The 14,165-nt window shown below is 55.6% G+C and overlaps 2 protein-coding genes across 13 annotated transcripts; one reads left to right on the top strand and one right to left on the bottom strand.

Annotated features, from left to right (window-relative positions):
* Positions 1–1,904: 1,904 nt before the first annotated feature.
* Positions 1,905–11,120, top strand: PIAS3 (protein inhibitor of activated STAT 3). Of its 6 annotated transcripts, none has more exons than XM_081025789.1 (15): positions 1,945–2,081; positions 3,926–3,986; positions 4,681–5,098; positions 5,252–5,336; positions 5,567–5,617; positions 5,870–5,960; positions 6,442–6,576; positions 6,791–6,896; positions 7,450–7,523; positions 7,657–7,817; positions 8,502–8,635; positions 8,717–8,885; positions 9,035–9,168; positions 9,360–9,397; positions 9,931–11,120. In XM_081025789.1, the coding sequence occupies exons 3-15, from the start codon at positions 4,684–4,686 to the stop codon at positions 10,195–10,197; spliced, it is 1,860 nt and encodes a 619-aa protein (XP_080881915.1). In that variant the 5' UTR covers positions 1,945–2,081; positions 3,926–3,986; positions 4,681–4,683; the 3' UTR covers positions 10,198–11,120. The 6 variants fall into 6 exon arrangements, with proteins under 6 accessions (XP_080881913.1, XP_080881915.1, XP_080881917.1 ...); XM_081025791.1 differs by lacking the exon at positions 3,926–3,986 and having other exon boundaries at positions 1,948–2,081; positions 4,681–4,914; positions 5,020–5,098; XM_081025788.1 differs by lacking the exon at positions 1,945–2,081 and adding an exon at positions 2,690–2,813.
* Positions 10,681–13,821, bottom strand: NUDT17 (nudix hydrolase 17). Of its 7 annotated transcripts, none has more exons than XM_081025804.1 (8): positions 13,531–13,821; positions 13,144–13,288; positions 12,873–12,898; positions 12,653–12,745; positions 12,296–12,394; positions 11,949–12,085; positions 11,398–11,556; positions 10,681–11,268 (listed from the first exon to the last, which is right to left on the bottom strand). In XM_081025804.1, the coding sequence occupies exons 1-8, from the start codon at positions 13,720–13,722 to the stop codon at positions 11,154–11,156; spliced, it is 966 nt and encodes a 321-aa protein (XP_080881930.1). In that variant the 5' UTR covers positions 13,723–13,821; the 3' UTR covers positions 10,681–11,153. The 7 variants fall into 7 exon arrangements, with proteins under 7 accessions (XP_080881930.1, XP_080881929.1, XP_080881931.1 ...); XM_081025803.1 differs by having other exon boundaries at positions 13,144–13,291; XM_081025805.1 differs by having other exon boundaries at positions 10,682–11,268; positions 11,404–11,556.
* Between the last annotated feature and the right edge of the window lie 344 nt (positions 13,822–14,165).

Raw genomic sequence — 14,165 nt, forward strand, 5'->3', positions numbered from 1 at the left:
TGTTCCCCCATTTCTCCTGGGCTGTCTGTTTCATGGGACAGCCACTACCGTTTCATTGGTAGCGGTTTACTAGTCCTGTTTCACTTTCCCGTCGCTCCCCAGCCTTCGGATGTAGGGGTTTATGGGTAAAGCTTGGTGGGCCATGATGAGGTTCAGATTCTGTCTTTGAATGTCCTCAATCTGGAACTTGGTCCTATTTGCAGATTCTCTCCTTTGTCTGGCAACATTAATTTATTACACTGATATTTAAAGAGTCTACTACGTGCCAAGCACTGGGGATAGAGAGTGAACAGTACCGAGAAGGTTCTTGACCTCATGGAGCTTGCTTGCAGGCAGGATCAGATTCAGGTGCCCTGCAGGGTTCCTAGTTTTCTAGCATCTTGTAGGGATGCCGAACTTAGAACTCAAATGAACTATTAAAGGAAATGCCTCCTTTATGAAATCACTAGGAACTAAGCTGAGGTTGACTTTCTTTTATATTTTTACAGCTTTAATGAGGTATAATTGACATACAATAAACTGTGAACTTACAGTGTACAGTTTAAGTTCTGACATGTGTATATACCCATGAAACCATCTCACCATCAAGATTATGAACGTCCATCACTCCCAAAGAGTTCCGTCGTCTCTTTCTTTTTTAAAATCCTCTCTATCCTCCTTCCCTCGAAATCACTGAAAATTCTAGAAGATACAAAATAGTCCATAGTCACTTTTATTTTTTTTTTGAAGTTAGAAAGTTCGTTCAAGAAGAAAAGCGCTGACAGAGAAGCCACCAGGGGCAGAGTCTAGATAGAGCAGACAACTGCTCCTAATAACTTTTGATATGGAGGAATGAACAGGAAAAACAATGAGCTCAGGGTCTGATGAAGACTCAAGTGTTGGAGACGATGGTTGGGCTTAGGGACCAAATACTTGAGCTTCAGTTTAGCTTGAGGTCCCACCATTGCTCGCAGCAAAGCAGCAAGGAAAGAACCCGAGTGTCAGGTGAAAGTGGACATCTTCTCTAAGGACAAAATCCACTAAGTAGTTGGGCATAGTGCAGTTTAGAAGGTACATGGGATATTGGTAGGCTGGCACCTTCAGGCCTAAGGCTTGGGTGGGGTCTCATGGGGGAGGATTACACTGAAGGTTTAAACTAGATGAGAGAATTATTATTATTTACTCAAGCACTCTTTTTGTATGCTGATGATAGGTTTAAGAGTCTTGTCACTGCTGCTACACTGAGAACTCCTGCAAGGCTTTTATATCCCAAGCATCTAACAATGTCTGAACAGCATTCAAATATTTATTGAACAAACACATTACCATTTAGGTCCCAGCCAACTAACTATAAAATGCTGTTTGTTGTGGGTAACTCGTTTGGGTAAACTGCCCGGAAGTTGGTGCTTTCAGGAGACCTGCATGTTTGAGTGATTAGCTTGGCTGAGGATGGGGCTTCTGGAAGGTCCAAAGCTTTGGAAGAGGGGAAGTAGTTAGTTGAGAAAGGGGCAGAAAAATGCCATATTTGGGCAAGAAAACCTCCCCTCTGCTCACCTTCAGCTTCACTAAAGGTGTGGGGTCTCTGGTGTCTGCCCGTGTATTTGCGGTAGGGGGTGGGAGACCACAGGTAGAGTTAGGGTTTAGGTCCACTTTGGATTCTAGCAGCCCAGAACCTCTTTATGCGGTCCGATCCCTGGTCCAGGCTGTCTCATTTCCAGCATGCCTCCACCTCAAGCCCGTACACCAGAGCAAGGGGTCAGAGCGGTGGTGAGAACGCTGAGCTCCGAGAACGTCCACTCTCCCGACCCGCTGACTCGAGGAGTTAACGTCTCCAGAGCTTGACTCCGAGTCCCTCCCTCTCCCGCCTCAGACTCCGCCCCCTCCCCTCTCGCCGGCAGTCCAGGCCGGCTTACCCGGGAGGGGGCGGCCCCAGCCGGAGCGCTGGGCCGGGCGGAGCTCCCGCTCGGGCGGAGCTGCGGCTGCAGCGTCCAGCTGCCTGACCGACCTCCAGCCGTGCAGCCAGCGGGAGCCGCGCCGGGCCCCCTCCCCCACCTCCCCAGCCCACCCTCTGAGCGCCCTCCCCGCTCCCCGCTACCGAGCTGGTAAGTGACGCTCTCGCACCAAACTTTTCTGCTGCCAAGTCTGAGTCCTGCGGCCGGACCACCAGCTACATTGTCGTTGGTGGTGGTGGTTGGCGGGCGGTGTGTGTGTGGGGGGGGAGGTTTGAAGGATTGAGAATAGCCGTCGTGAAATGAGCTATTCACGACTCCATTGCTTCCCTAAAATGGGTCGGATCTCACCCATTTCCCGAGTTGGCAGAACTCTTGATTTGAGCTGCTTAAACTTGTAAAGAGGGAGAGGAGGGCCTTTTGGAACTTCGCTCCCCCATCCCCCATTTCTGTAAGTTTTAGCAGTTCTCGATAGTTTCCCTCGGTATTTCAAGACTCTGGTTTCCCAAAAGCTCGTTCCCTCCTAACTCCGGCGTGGCAAAACCTCCTCCCCCAGGCACCTCCGTCCCGCCTCCTCTCCTTTACCCCCCGGAACCCCGCGATCTCTCGGGCTGTACACTCCCTCGGTGTCCACCCGTTTCGCATCCCGGCCAAAGACGTGCCGGGGCTGGGTCCGGAGTGGTGGGAGGGGCTGAGGCTGGGGCTTGTCCGGAGCCAGGCGGGCGGGGCCGGGAAGGGGAGGTGTAGGGGCCGGACGGGGCGGAGCAGGCGGCATTTGCGGCCGGCGCCGGGGTGGAGAGTTGTGCGCCGGTCCCTGGGCCTGAGCTCGGGCTCGGGCTCGGGCGCCTGCGATGTCTCAAGATGGCGGAGCTGGGCGAATTAAAGGTACCGGCCCCCTCCCCCATCCCCATCTGGACTGAGCCCGGCGGTCCGCCGAGTCAGGGGAGCGACCGAGACTGGGTGCTGACGGCTCGGGGGGAGGCTGGAGACGTGGCGGGAACTGGCTGCTGGGCACGGGAGAGAAGCGGCTGTGGCGAGGCAGGGGCTGCGGCGGGGCTCGGGGGCGGGGCCGAGGGGCAGATGGAGGGGTGGGGCCGAGGGGAATTGCAGCTGTTGGGGGCCGGTGCGCAGGGGGCGGGGACGCGGGGTAGGAGTCGGATTTGGCGGTCGGGGCAGATGGAGGGGTAGGGTCCGGGGGACACGCTGCTGTAGAGGCTCAGGGCGCGAGCTGATCAAGGCCAGGAGATGCGACAGTAGGGGCAGATGGAGGGGTGGGACTGGGGGTCACGCGTGCTCGAGGCTCCTCTGGGAAATGCCGCTGAGAGGTGGAGGCTTTGGGGCTGCTTTTGGGATCCCAGCCTTGGGAAGGACCAGTGGGCGGCTGGTCTAGGGGGCGGGGCTGTGCAGGCGCTGGATGGAGGGGTGGGGCAGAGCATCCCGGAGCCCGAGACGCAGGTCCTGCCCCACTGAGTGGTGTCTTTGGGCAGAGACAGGAGGCTGAAACTATGGGATAGAAAGGGGGGAGTTCTTGTCAAAGCTAATGGGAAAATAACACAGGACAGAGGAAATAAGGGTGGGCAGAAAGGTATAGGAGCAAGTGTTTTTCATCACACTCCTCGAGATTCACAGAAGGGAGTCCTTTAAGGAGAGAGCTTCTTGTGTTCTCCCACTCCCATACAGTCTTGAGAGTAACCATGTCCGAGGCCATCTCACAGAACCTTAAAAAAACCTTTGAGTTCATCCCCTGGCCTCCGGGCTTTGTTCTGCCCTTTGAAATGGAGCCATAGCCCAGGGCAGGCCTGAGGTCTAGTCACTGGGCCCAGCTGCCTTTGGGAGAGCTTGTGATTCCTCACCGGGGCCACCTGCCTTCTCCTCATTCTCCCAGGGCCTCTATTTAGAGTTCTGCCCTTTCCTCTTCGTCTGTGGAGGCGCGGAGGTGGGGGGAATCACTCATCTTTCTCTAAGAAGGAGACAAGCAGGATATTTGCTCCTGACAGATGGAGTAAACAGGCAGGATACCTGGACTCAGTGATTCACCGTTAGCCACGTCGCCCCAAGGTTTGGTCTTGTTTCCCTCCCAGAAAAATAGGACTGAGGGAGGGGTGGTTAAGTAAATATACTGAGAAAAGATTTGGGGAAGTTGTGAGCATTGAACCCTGATCTGAAAACCCTGGCTTGGGGAATATAGCTGAGGTGGACTGAAGTGTCTGGAGAGATGGGCGGGGGACACAGTCCTCCAGCCACCTGGCCCCCTTCTTCTCTGTGGGGCATCTGGCCTGAAACCTCTTCTCCCCCTCCTTCTCCCCGTGTCCTACCCTCTTCCCAAGAGGCTGGGGTGGGTCTGAAGGTCTGAGAAAGAGCAGGAGAGGAGATAAGCAGCTTAAAGGAGCGTCCAGGTTTGAGGCAGGGATGGAGGTTAGGAGCCTGTAGTGGACTCAGGTGTGCCTGAGGGTGGCTTGCTGTCTCCCCTGCCCCCACCAGGTCAGCTTCCAGGCACAGGGAGATAGGGTTGCTCAAGCTCCGGGGCTGGGGGTTGGGAGAGGTGGGGAGGTTGACTGAGGGTTGCTACAATGGGACTGAGCTGTCCCTTTGGCCAGGTTGGTTGTCTGACAGTAATTCACTGGCTGCAAAGCATCTTTATGATCAGTGCTGGAGGGAAAGAGGCATTGACCTCCCTGGTAGCTCCGCCCCAGGCTCCTTGGCAGGACAGGCCGTGGAAGGTAGGATTCTCAAGCTTCTCTGTTGCCTACAGCACATGGTGATGAGTTTCCGGGTGTCTGAGCTCCAGGTGCTCCTCGGCTTTGCTGGCCGGAACAAGAGTGGACGGAAGCACGAGCTCCTGGCTAAGGCCCTACACCTCCTCAAGTCTAGCTGCGCCCCCAGCGTCCAAATGAAGATCAAAGAGCTTTACCGCCGCCGCTTCCCCCGGAAGACCCTGGGGCCCTCAGATCTCTCCCTGCTCTCTCTGCCCCCTGGCACCCCTCCTGTAGGCTCCCCTGGTCCTCTAGCTCCCATCCCCCCAGCCCTCTTGGCCCCTGGCACGCTGCTGGGCCCCAAGCGTGAAGTGGACATGCACCCCCCTCTGCCCCAGCCTGTGCACCCTGATGTCACCATGAAGCCATTGCCCTTCTATGAAGTCTATGGGGAGCTCATCCGGCCCACCACCCTCGGTATGGCTCTTTGTGGTCCCTCAGTCTTCCCGGACTCCATGTCTCCAAGCCTCTCGTGGGCTTTATTCTTGTGGGATCAGCAGCCTGGGATGGGGGCAACTTCTGCGGCTGCCTGTGCACCGTCTGGGGAGTAACTGCCCTTTGTGTCCTCAGCATCCAACTCTAGCCAGCGGTTTGAGGAAGCGCACTTTACCTTTGCCCTCACACCCCAGCAAGTGCAGCAGATTCTCACATCCAGGTGCATCTCCCTTCAGTCCTTGTGCCTCATCCTAGGGCGGTTACCCCTGGCCTCGCTCTCTCTCCTCTCTGCCCCGCTCTCCTCCCTGGCCGTCCTTCTGCACCCGCTTTGCCTCTCGTTCTCTCGTATGTCTCATCTCTTCACTATCGTCTGCATATCTAAGTTCTGTGTCTCTGTTCACCTCTGCCCTCCAAGGGCCGCGTACTGACACCTCTCCCTCTCTATTACAGAGAGGTTCTGCCAGGAGCCAAATGCGATTATACCATCCAGGTGCAGCTCAGGTGAGTGGGCTCTCCCTCCCTCATTCCCTCCCTCCCTGCCAGCCTCCCGTTGGGGGTGGGAATGAAACAAAGGTCTGACAGGTACTCGTAGGAGATGTCCCCACCCTGCCGTGTCCACTGGCCCTGGGTCTCTTTTGGGTGCTGAGGCCTATGGATACCCACCACTGATTTTCTGAGGTTCCCTTCCTCTCTGCCAGATTCTACTCAAGAAACTGCCTTCTTGCCCTTTCATCTTCTCTCATCTCTTCCCAGGTTCTGTCTCTGTGAGACCAGCTGTCCCCAGGAGGATTATTTTCCCCCCAACCTCTTTGTCAAGGTCAATGGGAAACTGTGCCCCCTGCCGGTAAATGCTCTTTCCTTCTTCTGGCAGTAACCCCTTCCCTGTTTCAGTTCCTAAATATTAACTACAAACTTGGTATGAAAGAGACATGCCTAATACAGTGCCTGGCACATAGGAGGTTCTCAGTTTACTGACTGAATCACTACGATCTAGAAAGTACTAAGACAGCGCTGAACAAGGGTTTTTGTCAGAACCCAGAGGAGGGATGTTAGTTCATCCCAAAGGTTCTTCAGAAGCGATGACACCCAGAGCTGAGAGTTGGACGAAATGGGGCAGCCCTATTTTTCCTCCTCCGGAACTCAGTGAGTGGGTTCCTGTTTCCTTGGTCAATGAATAAACTCTCCTTTTCCCCCAGGAATGAAGCCCACACACCACCCTTTGATAGTGTCCCACTTTTGTGTCACAAAATTGACTGAGCTAGTCTTCCCTCTGGGAGGTGAGGAACCCGAGACAAGATGTCTTGACCTGTCCCTCCCTTCCCCAGGGTTACCTTCCCCCTACCAAGAATGGGGCGGAGCCCAAGAGGCCCAGCCGCCCCATCAACATCACACCCCTGGCTCGACTCTCCGCCACTGTTCCCAACACCATCGTGGTCAACTGGTCATCAGAGTTTGGACGGGTGAGCATGGCTGAGGCAGAGAGGCTGAGAAGCCTGCAGGGAGTGACGGGAAATCACCCTGTGTCCCGGGTTCGGGAAGTATCTTCCTCTTTATGGGTCTCTTTGCCTTAACCCGCTGTCTCTGGTCCTCATGGGACAAAGGGTAGGGGGGTGGTAGAAGCTAATTGTTTCCCCCACAGAGCAGAAGCTAATTCTCTCCCCTACCTCCAAGTAGAATTACTCCTTGTCTGTGTACCTGGTGAGGCAGTTGACTGCAGGGACCCTTCTACAAAAACTCAGGGCAAAGGGCATCCGGAACCCAGACCACTCCCGGGCACTGAGTGAGTAGCGTCCTGCCCCTTTCCCCTCTCTCATCTGGATCCAGTCCTTCCTGGCCCTCCATCCTTGACAATCAAACCCATACCCCTCTTAGGACAATTTATCTCACCTCTCACCTTAAGCCCAGGCCTCCCCTTATCTCCCTTACCAATTTTCATGGTTGTGAAGTCAGACTACTCCCATGTGCTGAGTGACACCCTTGTATTCCCAATTATCCATCTGCTTTGCACCTCCCACACCCTAACTCTGGCCCCCCTGGAATATGGCTTCTCCAGGCTGGAAAGAATCTTAAGGATCGTCTAATCTAACTGTCTTGTGGTGCTTCAGTTCCCCCTAGGTCATGTCTGCCAAAGTGTCACCCAGCTGTATTTAAGCATCTGCAGGGATGAGGAAATCTGTCCCCACCCAGCCTTTATAAGCCCATGTGACATCCTACTGGCCCCCAAAGCCTCTACCCAGCTGTCAGCCAGAGCCATCTGTTTCTGGCCTTGCCTCCTTCTTGGCTCCCTCTCTAGCCTTGCTGACCCCATGGCTCTGGTCTCACTCTTGTTTCAGTCAAGGAGAAACTGACCGCTGACCCAGACAGTGAGGTGGCCACTACAAGTCTCCGGGTGTCACTCATGTGTCCGGTGGGTACAAGAGAGAAGAGAAGCGTGAGGAGGGTTGGTTTAAGCCTCCGGACTTAACCCTCCTCTGTGAGGAGGGTTCCTGGGCTCCTCGAGGAGGTGTGGAGACGCTGACCAGAGAACTTTTTCTCCTCAGCTGGGGAAGATGCGCCTGACGGTCCCTTGTCGTGCCCTCACCTGTGCCCACCTGCAGAGCTTCGATGCTGCCCTTTATCTACAGATGAATGAGAAGAAGCCAACGTGGACATGTCCTGTGTGCGACAAGAAGGCTCCTTATGAATCTCTTATCATTGATGGGTAGGGGCCATTCTGCATTCCACGTTCTCACCGAGGACGGCCATGGGCCCCTCCCCCATATCTATGCTTATTACTGGGTATTTCCAGCAGTGAGGACTTACTGTACGCTAAACGTGGTGCTGAGCACTTTGCATGCCTTCTCTCCTTGAATCCTAATAACTCCATGACAGGAACTGTCGTGACAGGTGAAGAAACAGCCCTAGCGAGACTGAGTCTTTTGCTCAGCTCTATTGTTAAGTGGCAGAGCCAGTGGACCGAACTGTTACAGTGTTCGCCGGCCTGAGCTCTCCCTGAGCATAGCAGTCAAGTGCTTCTGAGGCGTGTGCTGATCTAGCTAGTTCTGACCCCCTTCCCGAGCCCACACTACAGTTCGTGGCCCAGTGCCCTTTTTAAGATGGTTTATGGAGTTCTGCATCCTTGTTCCCTTCGTCTTGTCCCTAGTACTACACAAAATAGGTGCTGAAAATGTGTTTATTTTAAAGCTTAGCATTTAAAGTTTGCAAAGCTCTTTTACATACTTTGTTTGGTTCGAATAACAACTCAGATAGGTCAGTAGGGTAGGTAATACCCATGTTTTATAGATGAGGAAGCTGAGGTTCAGGAAAGGGAGCCCCAGAATTCCCTGGGGACTGTCCCAGCCATCTCCCAGCCCATGAATTCCCTTTTCTCCCCACCAACCCCCAGTTTATTCATGGAGATTCTTAATTCCTGTTCGGATTGTGATGAGATCCAGTTCATGGAAGATGGCTCCTGGTGCCCAATGAAACCCAAGAAGGAGGCATCTGAGGTTTGCCCCCCGCCAGGGTATGGGCTGGATGGTGAGTGACCCCCTGTCCCCCAGCACAGCTAAGTCTGGGGTGGCCTCTTCTCTGAGACACAGTCTTCTTAACCACCCACAGGCCTCCAGTACAGCCCAGTCCAAGAGGGCAATCCGTCAGAGAATAAGAAGAAGGTTGAAGTTATCGACTTGACAATAGAAAGCTCATCAGACGAGGAGGACCTGCCCCCGACCAAGAAGCACTGCCCTGTCACTTCAGCTGCCATCCCGGCCCTACCTGGAAGCAAAGGGTATGAGGAAACAGGCTGAGTCTATAGCAGAAGGGGCCAAGGAAGAAGTCCACTGGGCCAACCCTGGGGCGGAGAGGCCATGTGGGAGGCTGAGCTGGGTCAGGGCATCTGTGGGTCACTGGCTACCCCAGCTCCTCCTCTCTCCTCAGAGTACTGACATCTGGTCACCAGCCATCTTCGGTGCTACGGAGCCCTGCTATGGGCGCACTGGGCGGGGATTTCCTGTCCAGTCTGCCCCTGCACGAGTACCCACCTGCCTTCCCATTGGGGGCCGATATCCAAGGTAGGACACTGATCACAGGGCGGGGCCCCACACTGCCACATCCTCCCCGGAACCAGATCGGAACCCCTGCTCCTCTTTAAGCCTTCTGGCTGTCTTTGCAAAGGGCCACAATCCATGAACTTCTTTGGTGTTTCTTTGGCGGTGAAGGGGTCAGACAGGAGGTTGATTTTCATTTTTTTTTTCCCTACCAGGTTTAGATTTATTTTCTTTCCTTCAGACTGAGAGTCAGGTAAGTGGCCCCGATCCTCCCATGGAGATGTCAGATCTCTGAGGCTTCCTTTCTGGGCCCTGATGGGCACCCTCCCTCTCTCCTTTTCCCTGGAGTCCTAAACCTGCTGCTCTGTGAGGGAAGGGGGAGGGTGCAGGCCGTTTATTTCCTTTCGAGGCCCCACTGGTACTTCCTCAGCTTCTCACGCCTTTCTGGGTCCCCGGTTACCGTTCTGTGTAGGGATTTTGGTCTAGTCCTGCCGCTGCCTGCTCACCCCCACGCCATGCGCACTTGAGTACCAGGCCTGCCCCAGCGGACATTCCTCACATTTCAGACGCCCACGAGGCCAAGAACCTAGCAGGGTGGAGGGGCTGTCTCCAGGCAGGGAATTGGGGTGCGGTGTAGGGGAGTAGGGAAAGGGTCAGAGAGAGGCTGTCCTGCTTCTCAGAGAACACCCAGAAGGCTTGTTTACCCCAGGTGCTATTCCTGAGGTGAGTGATGGGGAGGTGGGTGGTCAGGATACAATCCTAACCTGTGCCCTTGATTCCTCCCAGCACTATGGTCCCTCCGTCATCACCTCGCTAGATGAACAGGATGCCCTTGGCCATTTCTTCCAGTACCGAGGGACCCCTTCCCACTTCCTGGGCCCACTGGCCCCCACGCTGGGGAGCTCGCACCGCAGCACCACTCCAGCACCCCCTCCTGGCCGGGTCAGTAGTATTGTGGCTCCTGGGGGGGCCTTAAGGGAGGGGCACGGAGGACCCCTGCCCTCAGGTCCCTCTCTGACTGGCTGCCGGTCAGACATCATTTCCCTGGACTGAGTCCCCTGGATTGTGGAACCTTCGCTGTTTCCCAGTGCTGAGCAAGAATGCCGCGGCATCCGGACCCCTGGCCACTCTGTCTTCTGGGGGGGCTTTGGCCAACGCCAGAAAGACCTTCATGGACACTTGTTTTTGGCTTCATCTCTGCCTGACGAGGCCAGCACCCAAAGGAATAATATTTAACCTCTTTTTAAGGACATTTGGGGTCTATTTTTGGAAATGGTCTTTAGATGGCTGGCACATTCTTTTGGGGATGTTAACCCAGGCAGCGAGAAGCAGATGGGATGGGATGTGAGTTGGGGGAAGGGCTGAATCCTCAGCTTTGACTGTCTAGAACCTCGTGGGGAAGGGGCCCCTCCCTTATCCTCCAGATGCTCTCTCTTCCCATTCCCCCAACGCACGGCTCGGTTCCTTCCCCACAGCTATTGTTTCTTCGTGTCCATTCCATTTTCTTTGGCCAAACAGAACGGTGGAGAAACAGATAGGCAGACACATGGACAGAGAACTCTATTTTGGGTTGCAGATTTTTTGTACATACAGAAGAAAAACCAAAATACATCCAAAGATGACTTCCCCTGCCTCCTACTTCCCAGTATGACTGAGGAGGAGATAAGGCCTTAGCCCTGGTCCCCAGGGGTTTGGGAGCAGGGCCTGGCCTGTTGCCTGAGGCTCTCTCTATTTATGTATTTAAGTTCATGATGTCTCTTAGGCCGACCAGCCCAGGGCCTGAGCTTCTAAAGGCCCATGGCCCTGTGGGTAGGTCTGGCTCATTCTGCACCTTTCCTGGGAGGTAGGAGGACACTTGTGCTCTCCCCAATCTCCTTTTTCGGCTCCCCCAGGGCCTGGGACCTCTGTTGTAATTTTACTTTTGATTCCCAAAGGTGTAGCAAAGTTCTTACCCATAATAAAGGTTGTGAATGTTCTGTGAGTGTCACGGAGGTGGGCTGGGGAGGGGATTATGCACTTGGTTTTCCGGATCCCTGGTTTGGGGGGAGGGAGTCCACGTTCTCTTCTTCCTTTGTGGGCCCTGGGTCCACGTGAGCTCCACTTGCACACGGTCGGGGTGCCACACTGAGGATTTCCAAGAGCAGTTTGTTTTTTTCTTCTTCTTCTCCCCCATGCCCACAAAAACACCAGCGCATTCAGCCCAATGCCATGGAGCCGTCCAGCCCTTCCTCACTCTCACCCGCCCTTCCTCACGCTCGCCTGCTCAGATGTTGCAGCCAGAGCCTGAGGGCAAACTTGGTTCCAGTGCTGACCCTCTCTTCGCCTTCTGTGGTGGTTGGGGTCGTCCGGAGCAGTGTGGACATGGGCAAGGACAGAGGTCGAGCTCCTCCATCGTGCTCTAGTTCCACTGCACTGCATAATGACAGCCCGTCTGCCTGTGCCTGTGGCTTAGCGCACTGCCCTGTCCATCAAGTCATGCTCCAGCCACGGCAGGAGGGGGTGGGTGCGTGTTAACGTTTTACAGAAAGGAAACATTCAAGGAGGGTTAAATGATTGGCCCTTGTGGGAGAGGGGCACAAACCTAGGTCTTTAGCGCAAGCTAGTCGGAGCAGGAACCCTTGGAGTTCGATGGGCAGTGTCTTTGGTCTCATGTGCTCTCTTCATTTATCAGTTGACCAACTCACCCCCTAACTGCCTCCTACTGCACAGAATTCACCTCCCCCCCCCCCCCGCCAAGGAGGAGCTAGAAGCTTAACTTCTCAATGTGGTGTGTGTTGGGGGGTCAGGGATAAGCTCTTACTTACAGTACAGAGGGTGGTAGGCCCTGGGAGAGATGTCTGGGTGTCTCTGTCCCATCCTCTGTGGCAGCTACTGCAGCTGCCACTTCTGGTCCCAGCCACATAAAGGCGCTCACCTCACTGGGGTTTGGTTGGATCCGGGCCTGGGGCCAGACACGTTGATTCCCTTTATCACGGCCTCTCTTGGGAGGCCTGTTGTGATCACAGCCTGCCCACAGGTGGAGTGGGGAGAAACTTGGGGCAGAGGCTAATGGATTTCTTGGGTATCGCTGACTTTCCCCCTTCCCCACCTTAGGAATAGTCAGAACCAGTGTGCCGGGCCCCCCATTTCCTTCCTTCGCTGCCAGCCTTACCTGCAGCTGCTGCTGTGACTCCAGTGAGACCACAAGTAGGTAGAGAACGATGTGATGGTACCTGGGGAGACCCCAGCTCAGCCTAGGAGGGTAGGCAGACTACGAGAAGAAAACAGTGCAAGTGTGAACTTCCTGGCTCTTTTTGAGACTTTGTAAATATAGCTGAGGAAGTGGAGGGTAGAGATGGTACAGGAGGGACACAGGTGAGGATTGTGGGTTCAGGAACTCTAGACCACCCATTCCATCGCTAACCCTGCGGCCAAGGCAGGTAGGGCTGTTCTGTGGGTTTTGGTGGCTTAGAAGTTGCTGAGGTACTTTATTAGATAAGGAGAGACTTCTCTCAGGTCCCTGTCTTACCTCCCATAACCCCAGAGGGACCCAAGAGAACTGGCCCTGGGGTAGCTGTAGTCCACTCTCCTCCCAAAGCTCTCGAAGCCCTCCATCCAACAGCTGGCAGTGAGAGAGGGCAGGTCAGAGACCAGTGCCTGACCTCCAAGGCCTTTGCCCCTCCTCCGCCCGCACCCAAGGTGGTCCCAGACAGGTCTTCCGGTTCAGGTGGGGTCAGCTGATTGGTTACCTCTTCATCAAGTTCCACGTGCCCACCTGCAACAACAGTGGGCCCAATAGGTGAATGGCGGTGTTCCTGGCCAGGGGCCCGCAATCACTGTTGACACTGCCCCCCTCCAGTGGGCACAGATGCACTTGCAGCCTCTTGTGCTTATGGCACAGACCACATTTCTGGGCCTACTTCTCAATATAATGCCGGTCTCCTGAGACAAGGAATAGCATTGCTGGGTGAAGGTCAAGTTTCTTCCCTGGACTTGGGGCTTTGTCTTCAGGACGCTCACCTGGGGGTACCCAGAGGTTGGGGGAAACTCTGAGGGTGCGTGTCCTTCGGGTCAACAAGACAGTCCGGTCGCTGGACTGCAGAATGATGGCCACACCCAGATCCACGCCTCGATTCGTGGGCAGCTCAGTCCCCGGTGGGCTGGGCTGCTGGTTCAGGGCCGCAAAAGGGCAGAAAGGGGGTCGCTGGCGGGAAGGAGCCCCGTGGGTTAAAGCTTCAGAGGTGGGGCGGGGCTTTGAAAAACGGGGGGACACAGCGCGACGGGAAGGAGGGGCTTCAGAGGGAGGGCGGGGCTTTCAAAATCGGGAGCCCCCCGTGACCGGGAAGGAGTCGCCGCCAGCCCCCACCTGCGGCCCCTCGCCCGCCCCGCGGCGGCCCTCCTCCTGACCTGCAGCGGGAGCCTGGCCGAGGCGCCTGGGAACGGCCTGGCCGACAGGAGGAGCTGCCCTCGCTGCAGGCCGCAGTGCGTGGGCCACGGCCCGCGCTCGGGCCCGGCGCCCAGGAGGCCACACACACTCTGTGCGAAGCTCACCGACTCCGGGCGCCCGGACAGGAGCAGCAGCACCCGCGCCGCGGCCATTACGTGGCTCAGGGTCGCGGCGGCCCGCTCGGCGCCCTCTGCTGGCCCAGCCGCGCCGCCCCTGGGTCCGCGGGGTGAAAGGAAGCCAGGGGCGTGACCCTTGGGGATGATCCCTGGGTGTAACGTTAATGCGCGACAGAGGAGACCACCTCCAAATCCTCAGGTCCCTTTTCTAACCGCCTTCTTTGTTTAGGACAATGACCCCAGACTGAAAGACTTCTGGACTCACATGTCACCTCCCGCCAGCCATGGGCTAACTCTGAGCACCCCTCCACAGCACACGTTACTGCAGGTATCGCCTCGAATTAATTACATTGTCTCCTAACCAGACACCCAGAGAACATGTTGACATCTCCCCTTCTGAACCAAATGCAAGTGCAGCAGATTCTGCCTCCTTCAACTTTCTCAAGGCCAGGTCTCCCTCCAGCCTCCACTGCCCTACT

The sequence above is a fragment of the Rhinolophus hipposideros genome (genome assembly GCF_964194185.1).
Source record: "Rhinolophus hipposideros genome assembly, chromosome: 19".
Lineage (NCBI taxonomy): Eukaryota > Metazoa > Chordata > Mammalia > Chiroptera > Rhinolophidae > Rhinolophus > Rhinolophus hipposideros.